This window comes from Propithecus coquereli, unplaced genomic scaffold (genome assembly GCF_000956105.1).
Source record: "Propithecus coquereli isolate 6110/MARCELLA unplaced genomic scaffold, Pcoq_1.0 Scaffold714, whole genome shotgun sequence".
Taxonomy (NCBI): domain Eukaryota; kingdom Metazoa; phylum Chordata; class Mammalia; order Primates; family Indriidae; genus Propithecus; species Propithecus coquereli.
Genome location: NW_012153219.1, coordinates 465,989 through 482,601, shown reverse-complemented (window position 1 = coordinate 482,601; position 16,613 = coordinate 465,989). Strand labels below are relative to the sequence as shown.

At 57.1% G+C, this 16,613-nt stretch overlaps 2 protein-coding genes across 3 annotated transcripts in view; one reads left to right on the top strand and one right to left on the bottom strand.

Annotated features, from left to right (window-relative positions):
• Positions 1 to 1,998: 1,998 nt before the first annotated feature.
• ACBD4 (acyl-CoA binding domain containing 4) lies at positions 1,999 to 8,735 on the bottom strand. Of its 2 annotated transcripts, none has more exons than XM_012661516.1 (11): positions 8,672 to 8,735; positions 8,458 to 8,582; positions 8,175 to 8,299; positions 7,796 to 7,916; positions 7,640 to 7,724; positions 7,276 to 7,396; positions 6,928 to 7,014; positions 6,550 to 6,620; positions 6,383 to 6,458; positions 5,513 to 5,652; positions 1,999 to 2,761 (listed from the first exon to the last, which is right to left on the bottom strand). In XM_012661516.1, the coding sequence occupies exons 3-11, from the start codon at positions 8,260 to 8,262 to the stop codon at positions 2,645 to 2,647; spliced, it is 906 nt and encodes a 301-aa protein (XP_012516970.1). In that variant the 5' UTR covers positions 8,263 to 8,299; positions 8,458 to 8,582; positions 8,672 to 8,735; the 3' UTR covers positions 1,999 to 2,644. The 2 variants fall into 2 exon arrangements, with proteins under 2 accessions (XP_012516970.1, XP_012516971.1); XM_012661517.1 differs by having other exon boundaries at positions 1,999 to 2,758.
• A 2,496-nt stretch (positions 8,736 to 11,231) lies between these two features.
• PLCD3 (phospholipase C, delta 3) overlaps positions 11,232 to 16,613 on the top strand; it is an 18,685-nt gene continuing 13,303 nt past the window's right edge. The window contains exon 1 of the mRNA XM_012661515.1: positions 11,232 to 11,497. Coding sequence (XP_012516969.1) covers positions 11,347 to 11,497 — 151 coding nt within the window. The 5' untranslated portion in view covers positions 11,232 to 11,346. The remainder of the gene's footprint in view (positions 11,498 to 16,613) is intronic.

Genomic DNA, 16,613 nt, shown 5'->3' with positions numbered 1-16,613 from the left:
AAAAAAAAAAAAGAAAAAAAAAAAAGAGCAAGCATCATGTCCAAAGAAAAGATTAGTCTGGGAATTCAGCGGTGCCTCTGGGCAGTGTGGGGTATGTGGGGACAGTGGTGGCCACACCTCCAATCTCCAGTGGGAGAGGTACACACACTGGCCTCTGGGGCCCAGCCAGGTGTTCTGAAATTGACAGTCCTAGCCCATTTTCCTTGAGCTTCAAGGATTGATATCCACCTGAGAGGCCTTCCTCTGTGGGCTTCATCCATCCCTTAGGAAGCTCCCTGAGAGCTGAACTGCCCTTCACACTGGGTGCTCCTTGAAGAAAAAGGATTTTTGCAGAGAACTTGGGACAGAGACCTCCAAATGGTTAACTGCATTTTCAGACTCCAGAGGACCCCAAGTCAAGGGATTTGGAAGGTACAGCTGAACCCAGCCATGGTTTACTGAACAGGGCTCAGCTGTATGGTCTCATTTGTCATATTGGGGGAGAGGTTGGCCAAACTGATACATTGTGGAATTCTAGAATTCTATCAAACAACTGGCTGGGCAACCTTAATATTAGCTGAGTTCTAACCCTTTGCCAGGCATTTTACATGCCCCATCATTGGTTGGTTTTGCTTTTGTGTTTGGTTTTTTAAAGACAGGGTCTTGCTCTATCACCTAGGCTGGAGTGCAATGGCCCAATCATAATTCACTGCAGCCTCAAACTCCTGGGCTCAAGTGATCCTCCTGCCTCAGCCTCCCAAGTAGCTGGGATCACACAAGTGTGCCACCACGTAGGGCTGCGATGGTTGTTAAACCCCAGGACTGCCTTATGATGAAGAGATCATCCTTGTGTCACAAACAAGGCAACTCAGGCTTGGAGCAGTTAAGAATTTTAACCAAGTTCATACAGCTACTCTGCAAGTGGTAGAGCTGGCTTCGGCCCTCAGCCCCATGCCTCAGTCCCAGCATCGGTGTGGTCCCTCTCCCCCTGCCCTGCTGTTGTCCATTCTTATTACAAGGGGTTTATCCAGCCTCCCTGCTTGTGACTCCTAGGCTAGGCCCTGTGGAGCAGCAGGGTCCTTGTTGTGTCTATGCCTTCCCTGCCTTGAGAGAACTGATGACTAAAGAGTGATGGTGACCGCCAGTGGGGGCAGTGGTCACGGCCAGGGGCTGACGGTGGTAGCTCAAGAGTTTAAGGGTCTCCAGCCAGCGGCCTTCAGAACTGCCTTTTTCTCACCCAGGGGCTGGAAGGTCCTGGGGTCAAGTGGTGGCAGTTGCAGGGATCTTGAGGCTGCTGGGGCCCTCGCGAGTGGGGAGCCTGGTGCCAGGCACCAGGAGGCGCTCAGAGTGTCTGGAGCCAGGGTGGCCCAAAGTGGACGACAGGGCTGGCACTGGCCAGAGGATGACCTAGGCTGCTGCAGGTGAGAAAAAGTTCGAAAGCTAAGGGGCGGGCGCCACCCAGAGGTCTGTGCACGTGCGGGCGATCGGCCCACCGCTATGGGGGCTCCCAGCCGCGGTGGGGCCTGCCCCCGACTCAGGGCGGGAGGAACACGAGGCTCCCGCTGGGCCTTGGTCTTCCAGAAAGTTCCTGGAGAGGCCTGAGCGCCGAGGTAATGCTTGGGGAACACCAGGAACAAGCAGCTGAGGGGGCATCCGACACTTCCGGGACCCCAACCCTACACCCAGGGCGCGGAGCAGGAACAGCCGCCCTTCCCTTTGGGCGGGGGCCGAACCAACGCCCCGGCCCCTCCGAGCTCTCCCGGAGCGCAACTCGCCCGCACCCCGGGACCCCGACAGGGCGGGACGGCGGCCCGCACCTTCGGCCCTCCAACGGCCTCCCACCCCTCTCGGGCGCCCTTGGTCCCCCTCCCTTACCCCTGCAGACCGAGGCCTCCTTTCCCTTCACTTGCCCGAGAGGAGGGAAAATATTCCTCATTCAAAAACGCCAACCGCTGGCCTTTCGTGGCGTCCACGGAAGCTTTGGGGGAGGGAGCAGGAAAGGGGCTTGTGCCTCGCGCGCCCAGACTCCGCTTCCCGCTCCCTCCGTGGGGGCCCAGACGGCAGAAAATGATTTTATTTTATTTAGTGAAACATTCATTTGTAAGTGAATCTTCGGTGAAGTCGTCCTGAGTGTGTCGGGGAGGGGGGGCCGCCAGGGAGGGAGGCGAGCAAAGCGGTGCTCACCCCGCTCCCGCTCCCGCGGGGCCTGCTCTCTCCTCCCAACGCCTCCCGGCCTCCCGGCCTCCCTCCTGCGCCTACCAGCCAATCAGCCTTCCAGGCCCCGGCCCAAGTCCCAACTTGCCCAAGAACTGAACCTCCTCGGGGAGAAGCTAGGGTGGGAAGAAAGTCAGGTGACCGGCGGCTGGGGAGGGCAAGGGCTGAGACCAGGCAGCCCCGCCCCCGCGTCAAGGCCAACCCAGAACCGGGGATGTGCCCCACGCTGCAGCCTCCGGGAGAGCCCGGGTGGCTGGGGGAGGGGAGGGAGCGTCCCTGTGAAACAGCAGGGAAGGGCGGGATCTTATCTGGCACCCCCATTAGGGGAGGGGGTTCCCAGACAGACATCGATGGGAGGAGGGATTCTTAACGCTGTTCTCCGAAACCCTGGCCCAGCAAGACTGAGGCTCCCAGCCTCCTCGGTTGGCTGTAGAGACCCCTTCACCGAGAGTCACCTCTTCCGAGTCCAAAAGAGCCACTGGACGACGAAGGGCCACAGGAGGAGGAAGAGCAGCGTGGGACCCGAGAGCCTGAGGGGCCAAGGCCGAGCACTGGGCCGTGGCCTCTGCTGTCAAGAGGGAGGGAGTCAGAGGCCAGCCCAGGCCTCAGCACAGCCCTCCTTAGGAACCTGCTCCCACTTAGTGGGAGACAGCCCCCAAGTCTGCACCAGGGAAGAGGCCCCAGTGTGTCCCTGACAGGTCGAACTCCGCTCCCTCCCACATCTTCCTCCCCAGGGCAATCCAAGGAGCCACACTGGAGGGTGGGAGAGGGGCTGCTGGGCAGAAGGAGGGGCTTCCAGGCTGTCTCCTCTGGGCCACAAAGTAGTGACCCTGTTGGTATGACTTGAAGACCCTATATTGTGAAGGATGTGCCACATATTTCAAATGAGGCCCCTCAGAATTTGGTTTCTAAATACCATTCTCTACTAAAAGGAGCCAGGGCTCCTTGAAGAAGTGGCTGATTCCAGGTCTGGGGCAGGGAAGGTAGGGGTGGGTATAGGACACCCTGTACGAGAAAGCAAGGTCACTTTTGAAGATTATTAGGGTCACGTTATAAGAACATAGGACCCAGCTTGAAAGGGTCCCCACTGGCCAAAGTTGTGACAGTCTGAGCATCAAAAACAATGATTGCAGTTGACTGGAATCTGTAAAATCCATGAGTCCATAATGATACTCTAAAAAAGAAAACCAGGCCGGGCACGGTGGCTCACGCCTGTAATCCTAGCACTCTGGGAGGCTGAGGCAGGAGATCGCTTGAGCCCGGGACTTCAAGACCAGCCGGAGCTAGAGTGAGACCCCATCTCTACTAAAAACAGAAAAATTAGCCTGGCGTGGTGGTGCGCCTATAGTCCCAGCTACTTGGGAGGCTGAGGCAGAAGGATCCCTTGAGCCCAGGAGTCTGAGGTTGCTGTGAGCTAGGCTGACACCACAGCATGCTAGCCCAGGCAACAGAGCGAGACTCTGTCTCAAAAAAACAAACAAAAAAAACCCTGGAAATTTGTCACCATTGAGGTAGATTTTAAATCAATTCCTTACTTTGCAAATAGATAATTAAAGAGAAAGAGCACTGTGTTTCAGGGAAACCCAAGATGATCAGGGAAACACTACAGAAAAATGATAGCTAATAGATATTAAGGGAATAATAGCATTTAAAAGTCAACTTTTTATGCAATCACTAAATAAATTATTCAGGCAAGGATTATCAATTGTCAAACACTGTATGGCAAATGGAGTCGATGGGGAACTGGATATTCCCTGGCTGCAGGAGGAAAACACAACTTTACAATGGTGGGATCAGACTGCCACACCTTCATCTGTGCCAGCAGTCCATGCTAGAATCACTAAAGGTGGGACATTCAGATATCATGTGTCCCTTGATGTGTAGAACATCACCCCTGATGTAATCTGGTCCAAAATGTTTAATTTGATTCTAATCTAGTCCTTAGCTCTAATCTCCAGTTCACAGGGAATAAAGTGTAAAGAAACTAACGATGAGGCCGTGACCAGACCCAAAAGGTGGAACGTTCTATAGGACACTGGCCTGGTCAGGTCAGCAAGTCACCAGCAAGGAAAAGGACTAGTCTCCATTAATGGAGACTTACAGGACAGAGGCAGCAGATGCAGTGTGTGGTCCTAGACCAGACAAACGGAGCAGCTGGAAAAGGCAATTTCAGGATAACAGGGGAAATCTGAATTTGGATTGGGTATTTGATGATATTAAGGAATTAATGATTGTGTGTGATAAAATGTTGTTTGGGCTAGGTGGCAGAATGTTCTTAGTTTGAGAGATGTGAACCCAAGTACTTCAGGGTGGAATATCATGATGTCTATAATCTACTTATTTTTCAGCTTTTAAAATTAGTAAAAGATAAAAAAAAAAAAAACAAAAGAAAAAGAAAACAAGCCCTGTCATGGGGGAGGGGCAGTGTTGAAAAGTTAGCCACTGTGGATCTGAGGAAATCCTTGCCCCCACAGCTGACACACACTGTGCTGAGGGATTAGGGGTCACCCCAGAGATCCCCCACATCAGGCAACTCAGCCCTCTCCTGCCCCCACCACCCCCGGCTTCTCAAGAACAGACCCACTCAGAGTTAATGGTGGGTACCAGCTGTGGGGGGAGATAGACCAGGGTCCACTCCCAGCTCCATCACTTAATGTTAATAATAATATTAATAGTAATAATATTGTGCTGGGCACTGTGTGATCTAATTCTCAAGGCAGCTCAGTGAGGTTCTCCCAGGCTGTGTGCCCTCAGGCAAATTACTCAAACTCTCAGAGCCAGAGATGAAAAGAAAATCCATCTGATAGGGTCATTGTATGGATTGAATGAAAGAATGTGAGTAAGTGCTTGGCGCACAGCTGGGGTTCCAGGAATGGCAGCTGTTATTTATTTTGCAGGCGCCCAGGAGCCTGGTGTATGGAGCAAGCAAGATGGGGGCAGGCGGTGGTCAGGTGGTCATGCAAGGGCTGAACTGTTTGGAGGCAAACCCTAAATCTGTGAACAGAAGTCTTTACTGAGGGGCAACAGTGACCCCACACCCATGCAAAGAGCAGACACATCATGGCACTTCCAACTCCTGGGATTAGTTCCCAGGCTCGGTTTCTCTCCAGGCAGAGGGACATAATAGGAATGGGCCCTTCCTGCCCTACCTTCCATGCCCCCAACCTCCCTGCCTGCAACGTGAGCCATGCCATTCTCTGGACAGAGATGTAGGCAGGTGGAGGTGCGAGAACAAAGACATAAGTGCTGGATGAGGAGCCCAGAATAGAGACACTCAGAATTCTGCCCCAATCTTGCCCCAGAGCAAGGGGGGACTCACCTGCTTAGGGGGTCGGGGCATGCTCTCCAAGCTCTGCAGTCTCCTCTGTACATCCCGCATGCTCTCCTGCAGTGCCCGAACTGTCCCCACCAGCCACGTGTCCAATTCCTGGGGGCCCAGCAGGCTGCCTCCCAACCCTTCTGTGGAGCACAGACACGCAGGGAAGGGGACTCAGGAGGCAATTTAGCTACTGGCTGGGTGAGGGCAGGCTGTGGCGGGTCCAGGGAAGGGTGGGAGTAGAACACGGTCCCTGCACCAAGTGTGACTCTTGCAAATTCCATCCACGTGGCTGAATAACGGGCTGCTGGGGGTTTGAATCCCAGCACTGCCACTTAGTATCTGTGTGACTTTAGGCAAGTCATTAACTTCCCTGAGCCTCATTTAAAATTAAGGGAAGATGTCACTTCTCTCACAGAGCTGTTTGCTTGGAGGAACGAAGGAGGTAATATTTATGAAAGTGACCCTATGGGACTTGGCACACAGGAAGTTCTAGAAGGGAAGAGGGCAGAACTCACCATTGTCATTTGATTCCCAAATGGGAGGCCCAGGGAGAGAGAATGACCTCCCAAAGCCACGCGGCTGTGGGGGAGAGAGAATGACCTCCCAAAGCCACGCGGCTGTGGGGGAGAGAGCTGGATAGGACTCTCATCCCAGCTGCCCTTACTCAGCACCTGCGTGGGGTGCAGACTCCTGGGTGGCCCTCAGGGAGAGGAGGCAGGGCAGGGACTTTGCCCATCCAGGTAGGTATCTGGCAACCCTTCCTGGACAGAGGTTGCTCTCCTCAGTGCCCAGCACTAGACTTTCCCCTCTGCCCGAAGAGGGCAGCCCAGGGAAGGGCAGGAGGGGGTGAAGGGTCGGGCAGGAGCTCACCCTTCTGTGCAGGGGGCACGGGGCTCTTCCTGGTGTCAGGCTCTCCTCCAGGGGCTCCCCTCTGTTCTGCCCAAACCTTCAGAGAACAATCAGAAGTCTGAGGGCGGGAGCAGGAGCAAGTGGGGCACAGTGGGGTGAGGAAGGGGAGAGAATGGGGGTGGTCTCACCAGCTCAGGCTCCAGCTGCTCCAGGGAATCACAGAAAACCTCAGAGTCCAGGTCCTTGGGCAGCTGGGACTCTGGGGAGGGGGTAGGCAGGGTTATTGCCCAGAGGGAGGATGTGGAGGGAGAGGTGGGGTGTGCACTGTGCAGGAGACGCTAAAGTTACTGCCACAGGATGCACAGGTGGGCCCCAGCAGTGAGGGCCTGGAACAGGAATCACAGAACCTGTCACCACCACCCCCTACCCTAACCCCCCACCTTCAGGAACGCAGGAGGTCTCAGTGTCTGTGGGCATGAGGCATGAAGGGCACAGTGTGGCATCCAGCCTTCTCCCCTCCACCCCTCCTGCATTTGGTCCTCTGTCCCTCCTGCCCAAGCACTAACCTGGGCTTGGGGGTACTGGTTCCTTGGGGAGGCAGGGAGGCTCTCGAACAGCCCCGACATCTCCATTCAGTACCTGCTTTTTGCAACCTGCCAAGACATAGAACCCAGAGGTGGGGCTGGGAAGAGTCTGGCACCTCTCAGTGACATCAAGTCCCTACTGCCCATTGGCTGTGGACACTACCTGAGACTCAGCCCATCAGGGCACTGGCTGGGGTCCTTACAGGGACATTACCTGGAGCCCTCTCCCCCCTCCACCAGGCAACCCCCCCACCAACTGAGCAGCCCCCTCAGCCTAGACATAAGTTAGTTCACTCAGCACATGTGGCACTCCCATTCTGGGGGTCTAACCTGTGACCCTTTTCAGGAAGGTCTCTGGGGGCCTTGGCATGTCAGGGATCACCTGGTACAGGGGCTCGAAGTAACCAAACATGTCTTCTGCCACCTCGCCCAGGGGCACTGTGTCGATCACCTGTTGGGGACGGCTTCTATAGGGGGAGGGGCTGGCCCTCCTGTTCCCCTCCACCCTTACACCTCCACTCTGTGCCCATTCAGGGATCAGAGACAGGCAGGGTTGGGCGGAAGCAACATGAAGGTGGTGATTCCCACAGGGGTGTCAATGTATAGAAAACACAATGGGGGTGAGAACTGGAAGGGTGAGGGCAGGCCACCTGGCTGGGAGCTTGGGGACAGAGGACTCACAGCCCCTCCCTACCTTCTGTGCCACCAGCTTCATCTCAGTGATGTAGGCAGACATGGCCTCCTCCCTGCTCATCTTGCCCAGGCTGTTCCAGGCATCCCTGGGGGCAGAGGGCTGTGAGAGGGCTGGTTGACTGCTGAGGCTTGTTTGCCCAGCCAGTGGGGAGCTCACCACTTATATCGTCCGATGGGGTCCCAAAATCCAGGCCGGGGGACCAGGCAGGGCCCCATGGTAGCCTGCTTGTAGTAGCTGTAGAATCGCAGCATCTCTTCGTAGGAGGGACGGTAAGTGCCTGGGCAGAGGGTTGGGAAGTGCAGGGCAGAGCGTCAGTCCCAGCTCCAAGAGGACGGAGGTGAGGGGAGAACTATCCTTGGAGAGAGCAGAGATGGTGGGGAGGGGGGGGGTCCCACCCATGGCATCTGGACAGGGGCAGGAAGCAGAAGGGACCCCCAGGACAGACCAGGCAGGGACTTGTCAGCAAAATCTCTAGGGACGAGGGTCGTTTCCTCTTCAGAGTCAGACCCCAAAATGCGGGTTCCCGCAGCCTCACCGTTCTTAGGTAGGTTCTGAATGACGCTGACTGCAGCCTGGAACTGGGTCCGGCAGTCCGGCTCTGGGCTTTCGTTCTCGGTGCCCATGCTGATCCAAGCCCTGGGGCCCCACTTTTGAGTGACTCTGTAAGAACAAGCCTCCGTGTGGGCAGCCCTCCAGGATCCACCAGGCACGGTAAGCGACGGACCCATTTTCCAGGGGGGCAAGGTGAGCTCTTTAGAGGCCTGAGAGAGATACCCTGGGAGGTCAGAAGTTGCAGCTAAGGAAACTCCTTTCCCTACCTCAAGGCAGCGTGGTGGCGCCAGGGTAGCAAGGACCTTGGTGGGTGGGTGGAGAGGCAGGTGGCAAGGGTCGCTGTGCCGGATGTGTACCCAGATGCGCCTCTCTAGGTGCACATCTCCAACTCCTGGACAGGCCAATGAGCAAACGAGGCGGAGTCAGGGCGAAGTAAACAGTCTCGCAACCTGGCTCCCAGCACCCCGGCCCGGCCCTCACCTCGCCGCGCGTCCACTGTCCGGACACCTGGGTCCTCTCTGGCCACTAACCGGCAGCTTCCGACTGACCTCGGGTCCAGTCTGGCCGGGATGGGGTCGCAGAACGAGGGGAGAAATTTAAGCCAATGAAAGAGCCTGTTTTACATTCGGCGTCTACACCTCACCCACTCAGCGCTTCCCTTTCAAGATTATGCAAATAGTTTTGCAGTGCCTCTCCCAATCAGGCGGGGCTAATCCCGGAGTCGGACTTCCCAGCTCCGGAGTGCCGAGGCGGGCGGCAACGCCCCCTGGTGGACATAGTGAAAGGTCGCGGAGTCCTCGCGCCCCCTGGTGGAAATTCGCTTCTGTCGCTGAGCCCAAGCCTGGCAGGTCCGAGCCACCCACCCGGCTCTTCTGACGCTTAGGCGCTGGGGATAAAAAGAGTCATGTCCTGGGGTCAGGCGTTCTGAAGAAGGGACATCACAGCTGAGCTTTGGAAGCTTTAAGAGTAAGCCCGATGGAGATAGTAGAATGATGGTTACCTGAGGCCAGAAAGAGTAGTGGGGTGGGTAAAGAGGGGTGGTTATGGGGTACAAAAATACAGTTAGGTATAAGGAATAGGATCTAGCATCCGGTAGCACAATAGGGCGTCTATAGTGAATGATAATATATTGTATATTTTTAAATAACTAAAAGAGTGGAATTAGAACGTTCCTAATACAAAGAAGTAAATACTTGAGGTGATGGATACCCCAATTATCTTTACACTTTGTATACTTGTATCAAAACATCGCATGTACCCTATAAATATGTACAATTATTATGGATCCATATTAATGAAAAATAAAGGGCACGATGGATATGATGACCTCGCGTTCTCCCCGGCTGCCCCAGACGAAGGACGGACATTCATGGCGAATGGGACCCCTCTTCCTCCTGTTTGTGAGGCCCTCGCCTCTCCTCCCTGCTGTGAGGAAACTATGCATATATATATATTTATTTATTTATTTATAATTTAAAAACTTTAAAAAATAGACCAGGCGCGGTGTCTCACGCCTGTAATCCTAGCACTTTGGGAGGCCGAGGCGGGAGGATCACTTGACGCCAGGAATTCGAGATCATCCTTGAGCAAGAGCCAGACCCCCGTCTCCACAAAAATAGAAAAAATTAGCCTGGCACAGTGGCACGTCCCTGTAGTCCCAGCTACTCGAGGCTGAGGCAGGAGGATTGCTTGAGCCCAGGAGTTTGAGGTGCTGTGAGCTAGGCTGACGCCACGGCACTGTCGCCTGGCCGACAGAGCGAGACCCTGTCTCGAAAATAAATAAATAAATAAATAAAACTTAGTTTATATTAAAAAAAAGTAAGCCAGGAGAAAAATGAGGAAGATTATCCTTGGAGGAAAAAATGGCAGGATCAAAAGTACAAAGGCAGAGACTTGATAATCAGGAAGAAATTTCAGGACTCCAGAGCGGGCTGGGGACCCAAGCCAGAATGTGTAATCTCTGGGTAGGGAATATCTGAGAATGGGGTAGAGCGGGGCAAGTGGGTGGCAAATCTAAGTCCTGGGGATGAGGCTTTCTCCGCGGGATGCCACGCGGTTGGCGGCCACCGAGGGGCGGTGTGCGGCCAGCTCTCCGCCCGGCTCGGGGCACCTGCCGCGGCAACGCTGCCACCTGGACATCCCACCCTTCGCGCCCGTCCTCCGGTGGTTTCATACAAATAGTAGGTGACACCTGACACAGCCACCAGAACCCGCGAGCGGACGGCCACCCGTGGGGTGACGTCACTGACAGCTGTAACGCGGGCGGCGGCTGTCCCGGGACCATCGAACGCCGGGCTGCGGTTCCAACCTGTCCGAGCCTCGAGAGCCCCAGAACCAGCCGACGGGGACTCTAGACTCAGAGCCGCCTCACGCTGTCCAGACCAGCCAGCTTCAAGACTGTAGGAGTCTGAGGGGGCGGCAACTGGCCTCGCGCGGGGGTGCAGATCCTATGACGTCACTGCCAGAGCCCCCCGCCCCCAGCCGCCGCGCCCAGCCCTTCGGGCTCGCGCTGCCGGGCCGCGCCTCAGCTCCCGGGGTTCTGTGGGCTTTCCGGGCCTGGGGACCCTTAGCCCAGGACGAGCGGCCCTGCACTCCCGTCCGCAGTCCGGCTCCCTGCTGAGGCCCGCTGGCGGGACGCGCACGCGGAGGGCGGAGTGGGGTCCTGCGTCCCCACTGAGCCAGGGTCCCGGAAGGGGAGAGGGTGTCTGTGCCAGAGGGCAGCCCTCGCCCCATCCGGTGCCCGGTCCCCCCACCCCCCAGACTGGGGGCTCTGGCCACCCATGGGGCCGAGATCCGAGGATCGCTCGGACAATGGGGAGGCGGACTCACGAGCAGGGGCGAACGCAGTGACTCGGGGTCCTCACGTTCCCGGGCCTGGGGTCCCGGCCGCCGCCTCGCGCCGCCCCCGCGCAGTCCTCGCCCCGCCCCCTCGCTCCCGGGCCCTCCCTCCCTGATCCTCGTCCCTCCCTCCCTGATCCTCGTCCCTCCCTCTTTCCCTCCTCCCGGCTCCTTCTTCTCCGACTCCCTCCCAGCGCCGCTAAGTTTCTTTGCTCGGGACCGCGCACGGAGCCGGGGCCGGGCCGGAGCGGCGTCCCCGCTGCCCTGTCTTCGCGCGCTGACCCCGGGCCCGGCCCCGGCCCCCGCCTCACCGAACCATGCTGTGCGGCCGCTGGAGGAGATGTCGCCGCCCGCCTGAGGAGCCCCCTGTGTCGGCCCAAGTCTCAGCACCGACCGCGCTCCCACACTCGCCGGCGTCCTCGGAAGGCGGGACCAAGAGGCCCGGGCTGCGGGCGCTGAAGAAGATGGGTCAGTGTTGGGCAGGGGGGCTCGGGGTGGGCGCGGATTGTCCCCAGGGGCGCAGCCTGGAAGGACAGGGTGCTCCGGGGAGCCGTTCTGGACTTCCCAGGCTGCATAGACTTGGGGAGGCTGTGGCGACGGGTGGAGTGCCACCACTGTCCAGTCATCCAGCCAGGGGTCACACCTGGGGTCACCCGAGATCCCCAGGCCGAGCCGGGCGCCTAGGATGTTCTTTTTTTCCCACCAGGAGGCGCCCGCGGGGCGCGCTGAAGTGCGAATTTGGGCGAGGGCGCGGATTGGGGTCTCTAAGGGCAGGAAGAGTGGAGCGGAGATAAAGGTTTGGGGTGCCCTTCTAGGGTCTGCGGGAGCTTCGGGACATCCTAGGGACTTGGCGACCCTTACTGGGGATGAGAGTTGTTTGCGGCTGGCCTCTGTGGAAGAGGCTGGCCTCCCAAGCCAGCCTTCCATCCCCGCTGCAGGGGCAGCAGCAGCTAGTGAGAACAGTGTCCCAGGAGTCAGGAGGTCAAGGGTCTCATCTCAGACTTGGGGAAGTCACTAGATGAGAAGGAAGTAACTGTGGCTTATGAAGAAGCATGTCTCAGAGACAGGCGGGCATCAGGTGATTTACATACCTGGTGTCATGTAATCCTCTTCACCTCTCTGAGACGTAGGTAGGTAAAGCCCCATTTCAGATGAGGAAACTGACTCAGAGACGTCAAGGAATTTGTCTATGATCACACAGCTAGTCAAAGGCAAAGTCTGATTGGTCCCCAGGCCATGCCCCATGACCTGGCCACCGGTACCCTCTCAGGGTCCAGGCAGAATAGGACTTGTGAGCATGCGTGTGAGAGTACTGTGTGACATGGAGAGGACCGTACAGCCTAAGTGCTGTATTGGAGCTGCTGTTGGTAGAATAGTTAATGACAGGGAACAGAAGGGCAAGGCTGCCTGGGAACCCCGTGTGAATCTGGGGGCAGACTTCGGGGGTCCTGACTGCCAGTCTTGCCTTCTCCTTGGCGCTGCCCCTCCTCTCACTCACTTGACCTGCATTTATTGGGTGCTGTGCTCTGAGCACCGTGGCTGGCACAAGCTTGCTGAGACATGAGCCGCGTCTCTGCGTGTGTGCATTCCACAGACATTTCTGCAGGGCCTGCAGTGTGCTCTGCCCCGGGGGTCCTGCCCTGGGAGAGCTGAGGCACCGGGAGGCCAGACCATGAATCGGAGGGACAAGACCGCGGAAGGAGGGGTATGTGAGATGCTGGGGAGCCAGCGAGGGCTCTGGCTGCTCCCCAGACTGGAGCGGTGAAGGGGAGAGGCTGGTGGGGGCTGGGTCCTCCAGGCCCCTCCTTGCAGAGTTGTGGACTTGTCTAGAGGGCAGCAGGAACCCCAGAAAGGGCTCAGGCAGAGTGAGTTTTGTAGAGCGGAGGGTGGGGTGGAGGCGGGGGGAAACAGGGAGACTCAAGGAGGGGGGCTGGGGAATCAGTTGGGCAGGGGTGGCGGGGCTCAGACTTGGGCAGGGGCGCCGGAGATGGACTCCAGAACCCCCAGGTGGTAGGCTGGGCGATCTGAAAGGTATCTCTGGGTGGGGGGTGGTGCCATTCTTGGGCTAAGAAGCAGTGTGGTTTGGGGACTGGAGGGGGCTGTGGCCAGGTAGCCCAGGGAGTCGGCTCCCTCAGGGCTGCTGGATGCCGTGGGTGGGCAGAGGTGAGCTGCTGAGCCCAGCCGGCCCCTTCATTCCACACATGTTTGCTGAGCACCATCAGTGTTCCAGGCCGCTGTGCTGGGGCTGGGCTACAGAGCTGCATATCACACAGCCTTGCCCTCGGGAAGTGCACAGTTTAGTGGGCAGAGACATGTGTAGACAAATAATTATTATGGCTGAGCCCAGGATGCAGCACCTGTCAGCTGAGTAAGTAAGGCTGCACGGGAGCTCTGGGCACCTCATCAGGATGACACTGTGGGGAACTATGTGGGTACCAGGATGTCATCTCAGCCACCCTCCCTCCCCACCACTGCCCCATCCTGTTGAGTGACTGCAGAGGCCACAGGGAGCCCAGGGACAGGGTGGAGACGAAATGCAACCCTGGGGCCCCGCCTCTCAGGGCATCAGGGCCAAAGCCTAGGCCCATCACCAGGTAGCTTCCACTAACCCCAGAGCCACTGCCCCTCACTGCCACACCCTGCCACTGCCATTGCCACACCCCTTAGGCTAGCAGATAAGAGATTTTATATCAAATCAGGTCAAGAGCTAGGGCAGGGAGTGGCTCAGAGGGGCCCAAGGAAAAGAGAAGGCCTTTAGGGCCATACCAGGGAGAACCAGATGAGGGAGGGGGAGGAAGGAACCCCCCAGCCCACGTTGAATGTAGAGTGGGAGTTGCTTGTGCCCCTTTAGTCCCCTGTTCCTGGGCTGGGCTGCTGGCCTGGCAGGGAATAGTTGAAGAGAGAAGAGATCTAGAGCCCAGGGATCACCCGCCATGCACCGGGCGCCGTGCTGAGCTTGCGACAGGCCTGATCCTGCTTAATCCTCGGATGTCCCTGTGGGAAAGGTGCTGTCCTCACCTTAGGTGACTTACAGATGAGAAACTCAAGGTAGAGGGGAGAAGTCACTGCCTAAGGCCACACCATTGGCAGGCGTTAAAGCCTAATCTTCAATGATAGACTAATGAATACTAATTAACACCTTTATAACACTGTGCCAGGCACTTGTCACATAACATCTCATTTAATGTTCACAATAATAGGAGGTAGGTACCATTAGCCTCCTTTTACAATCGAGGAAACTGAGGCTGAGAGGCATTTGGTAACCTGCTCAGAGATCAAAGCCAGGAAGTAGCTGAGAGAAGATTTAAACCCAGGCAGTGTGGCGCAGAGTTTGTGCTCATAGCACGATGAATGAAAGAGAAGCTTGTACCTAGGGAGGGCCTGCTACTCCTCTCTCCCCCACAGCCTTGCCAGCCCCAGGGGCGTCCTCATAGGATTGCTAAATGAAATATGGGACAACCAGTCAAGTTTGAATTTCAGATAAATAATAAATAACATGGGACATACTTACACTAAAAATTATTTTTTGTTTATCTGATACTCACATTGAACTGGTGTCCTGAATTTTTTTCTGGCAACCCTACCTCCCCAGAGCCCCATCTACGCCTGTGCCCCATGCTCCACCCCTGCCCCTAATCCTCCCAGTGGGCAGAGGCCTGAGTAGGCAAAATCCTGGTCCCATCCCTCCCTGGCCTGCACACACCACCAAGTGCCCCTGGGCAAGAGGGTTCTCCGGATGGCCTGCCCGGGCTGCCTCTTGCAGGGTGAGTGGGGCTGTGGGTGGGTTTGGCAGGTGGGGTCTTTAGAGGGGCCCTCAGCCCTGGCAGGTGTCTGGCCTGGGTGGTGCGGAGGGGCGGGCAGCCCTCCAGGCTAAGCAGGGGCATGCCAGGCAGGGCTGGGGTGCTGGCTCTGTCAGGCCTTGTGGCCCCCTTCCCTCTCCGGCTTCCCTCACCCTGGCTTCTGCCCCCAACCAGGCTTCATGCCTGTTCTGGCCCTGCAGGGAAGGGTGCAGCCACCTTCATCTCTGCATCCGGCCTAGGGTCAGGGGAAGAACTGCCTGCCTTTCCTGACTTTGTTGACTCTCCAAGGAATGTTACGGACTCTGGCGCTGTGCCCCGCCAGGCTCCAGCCCTGGGTGTGGCAGCCAGCTGGGACATGGGGGACATGCTTGTGCCTGAGGTGCTGAGGCTGCCTGCTGGCTAAAGGATTAGGGTGGGCAGGTGTTTGGGACCCCTGGCCATGGTTTGTCCTCTTCCAGCATCTCACGGCCCCAGCCGCCTGGAAACTGCTCTTTCCCTCCTCCCGCCTTGGCCTTGGCCTTGGCCTGAGGCTGTCACTGTTCCTGGCATGTCTGGCATTCCTGCTGGCGCTCCGTGTGCCCTTCCCGTGTGCACTGGCTCTCACACACAGCCCGCCAATCTTCCTCCCCTGGCTGACCCCCCTTCCTCCCACCCCATCCCCTAGCCTGTGCACACACTCCCGCTCTACGTACACCCCCTACACACACCCTGGCACCCTGCTGTCTGTGTGCTGCCCCTGCGTGTACACGCCTGGAGACCCCACAGAACCCCCACAACACCTCGCTGGCCTGCTCTGGCCTCTGCCCGCCCCCTGCACAGCCCCTGTGCCCATCCTGGCCTTGGGCACCCTGCATGGTTTTCCGCCCACACGGCTTGCCCTCTCTCAGCTCAGCGGCCCATCTGTGAAAGGGGTGGGATTTGGGGGCCCATTCCAGCTCCGCAACGAGGAGTTTCATGCTTCCAGCCTTGGCCACCCGGACAGAGCTGCTCAGGCCCCACAGCCCCCAGACTCCCCAGGCTGAAGGTGGACGTTGAGAGACTCTGGGCCTGCCCGGCACTCACCACTCCTGGCCCCTCTTTGGCGGCTGAGATAAGCGGCTCAGGGGAGATGTCTAAGCCCAGCTGACAACACTGAACTGGCGGGAGGTGGGCCCAGCTGGTGGAGGCCAGGGGGCTGCGAGGCACAGACTTACCGAATCACCTGGTGCCTCTTCCCTCCTGGGGCACTGAAACACTTCCCCAGAGCCCTGCCTCAATTTCCTTCTTTATTCTCATTTATTGAGCACCCACTACGGGCCAGGCCCTGGCCTGAGAGCTCCGTGTGCCTTTGCTCATTGTGGCCACACGTAGCCCTCTGGGGCCGACTCCCCCGACTGCCACCACATTCCAGCTCCATTGCTCTCTGACTGGTGGCCGGGGCCAAGTCAGCTAGCTGCTCGCTGCCTCTTTCACAGCTTTATGGAGATATCAATTCACATACCATATAATCCATCCATTTAAAGTTTACAGTGGCTTCTGGCATATTACATTATTACATTTTAAAAATTATGGTAAAATATATATAACATAAATTTGGCCATTTCAACCACTGGCATTAATTACATTCACACTGTTGTGCAACCATCACCGTTACCCATTTCTGAAACTTTTTTTTTTTTCTTTTTTTTTTGAGACAGAGTCTCACTCTTTTGCCCAGGCTAGAGTGAGTGCTGTGGCGTCAGCCTAGCTCACAGCAACCTCACACTCCTGGGCTCAAGCAATCCTCCTGCCTCAGCCTCCCAAGT

Excerpts from the sequence above, each read along its gene's own strand:
- ACBD4 (XM_012661516.1), bottom strand. The coding sequence starts at position 8,262 with ATGGGCACCGAGAACGAAAGCCCAGAGCCGGACTGCCGGACCCAGTTC. Across the intron at positions 7,397-7,639 it reads TGAAGCTGGTGGCACAGAAG|GTGATCGACACAGTGCCCCT; the intron begins GTAGGGAGGGGC and ends CGTCCCCAACAG. Across the intron at positions 2,762-5,512 it reads TGCCCCGACCCCCTAAGCAG|CAGAGGCCACGGCCCAGTGC; the intron begins GTGAGTCCCCCC and ends CCCTCTTGACAG.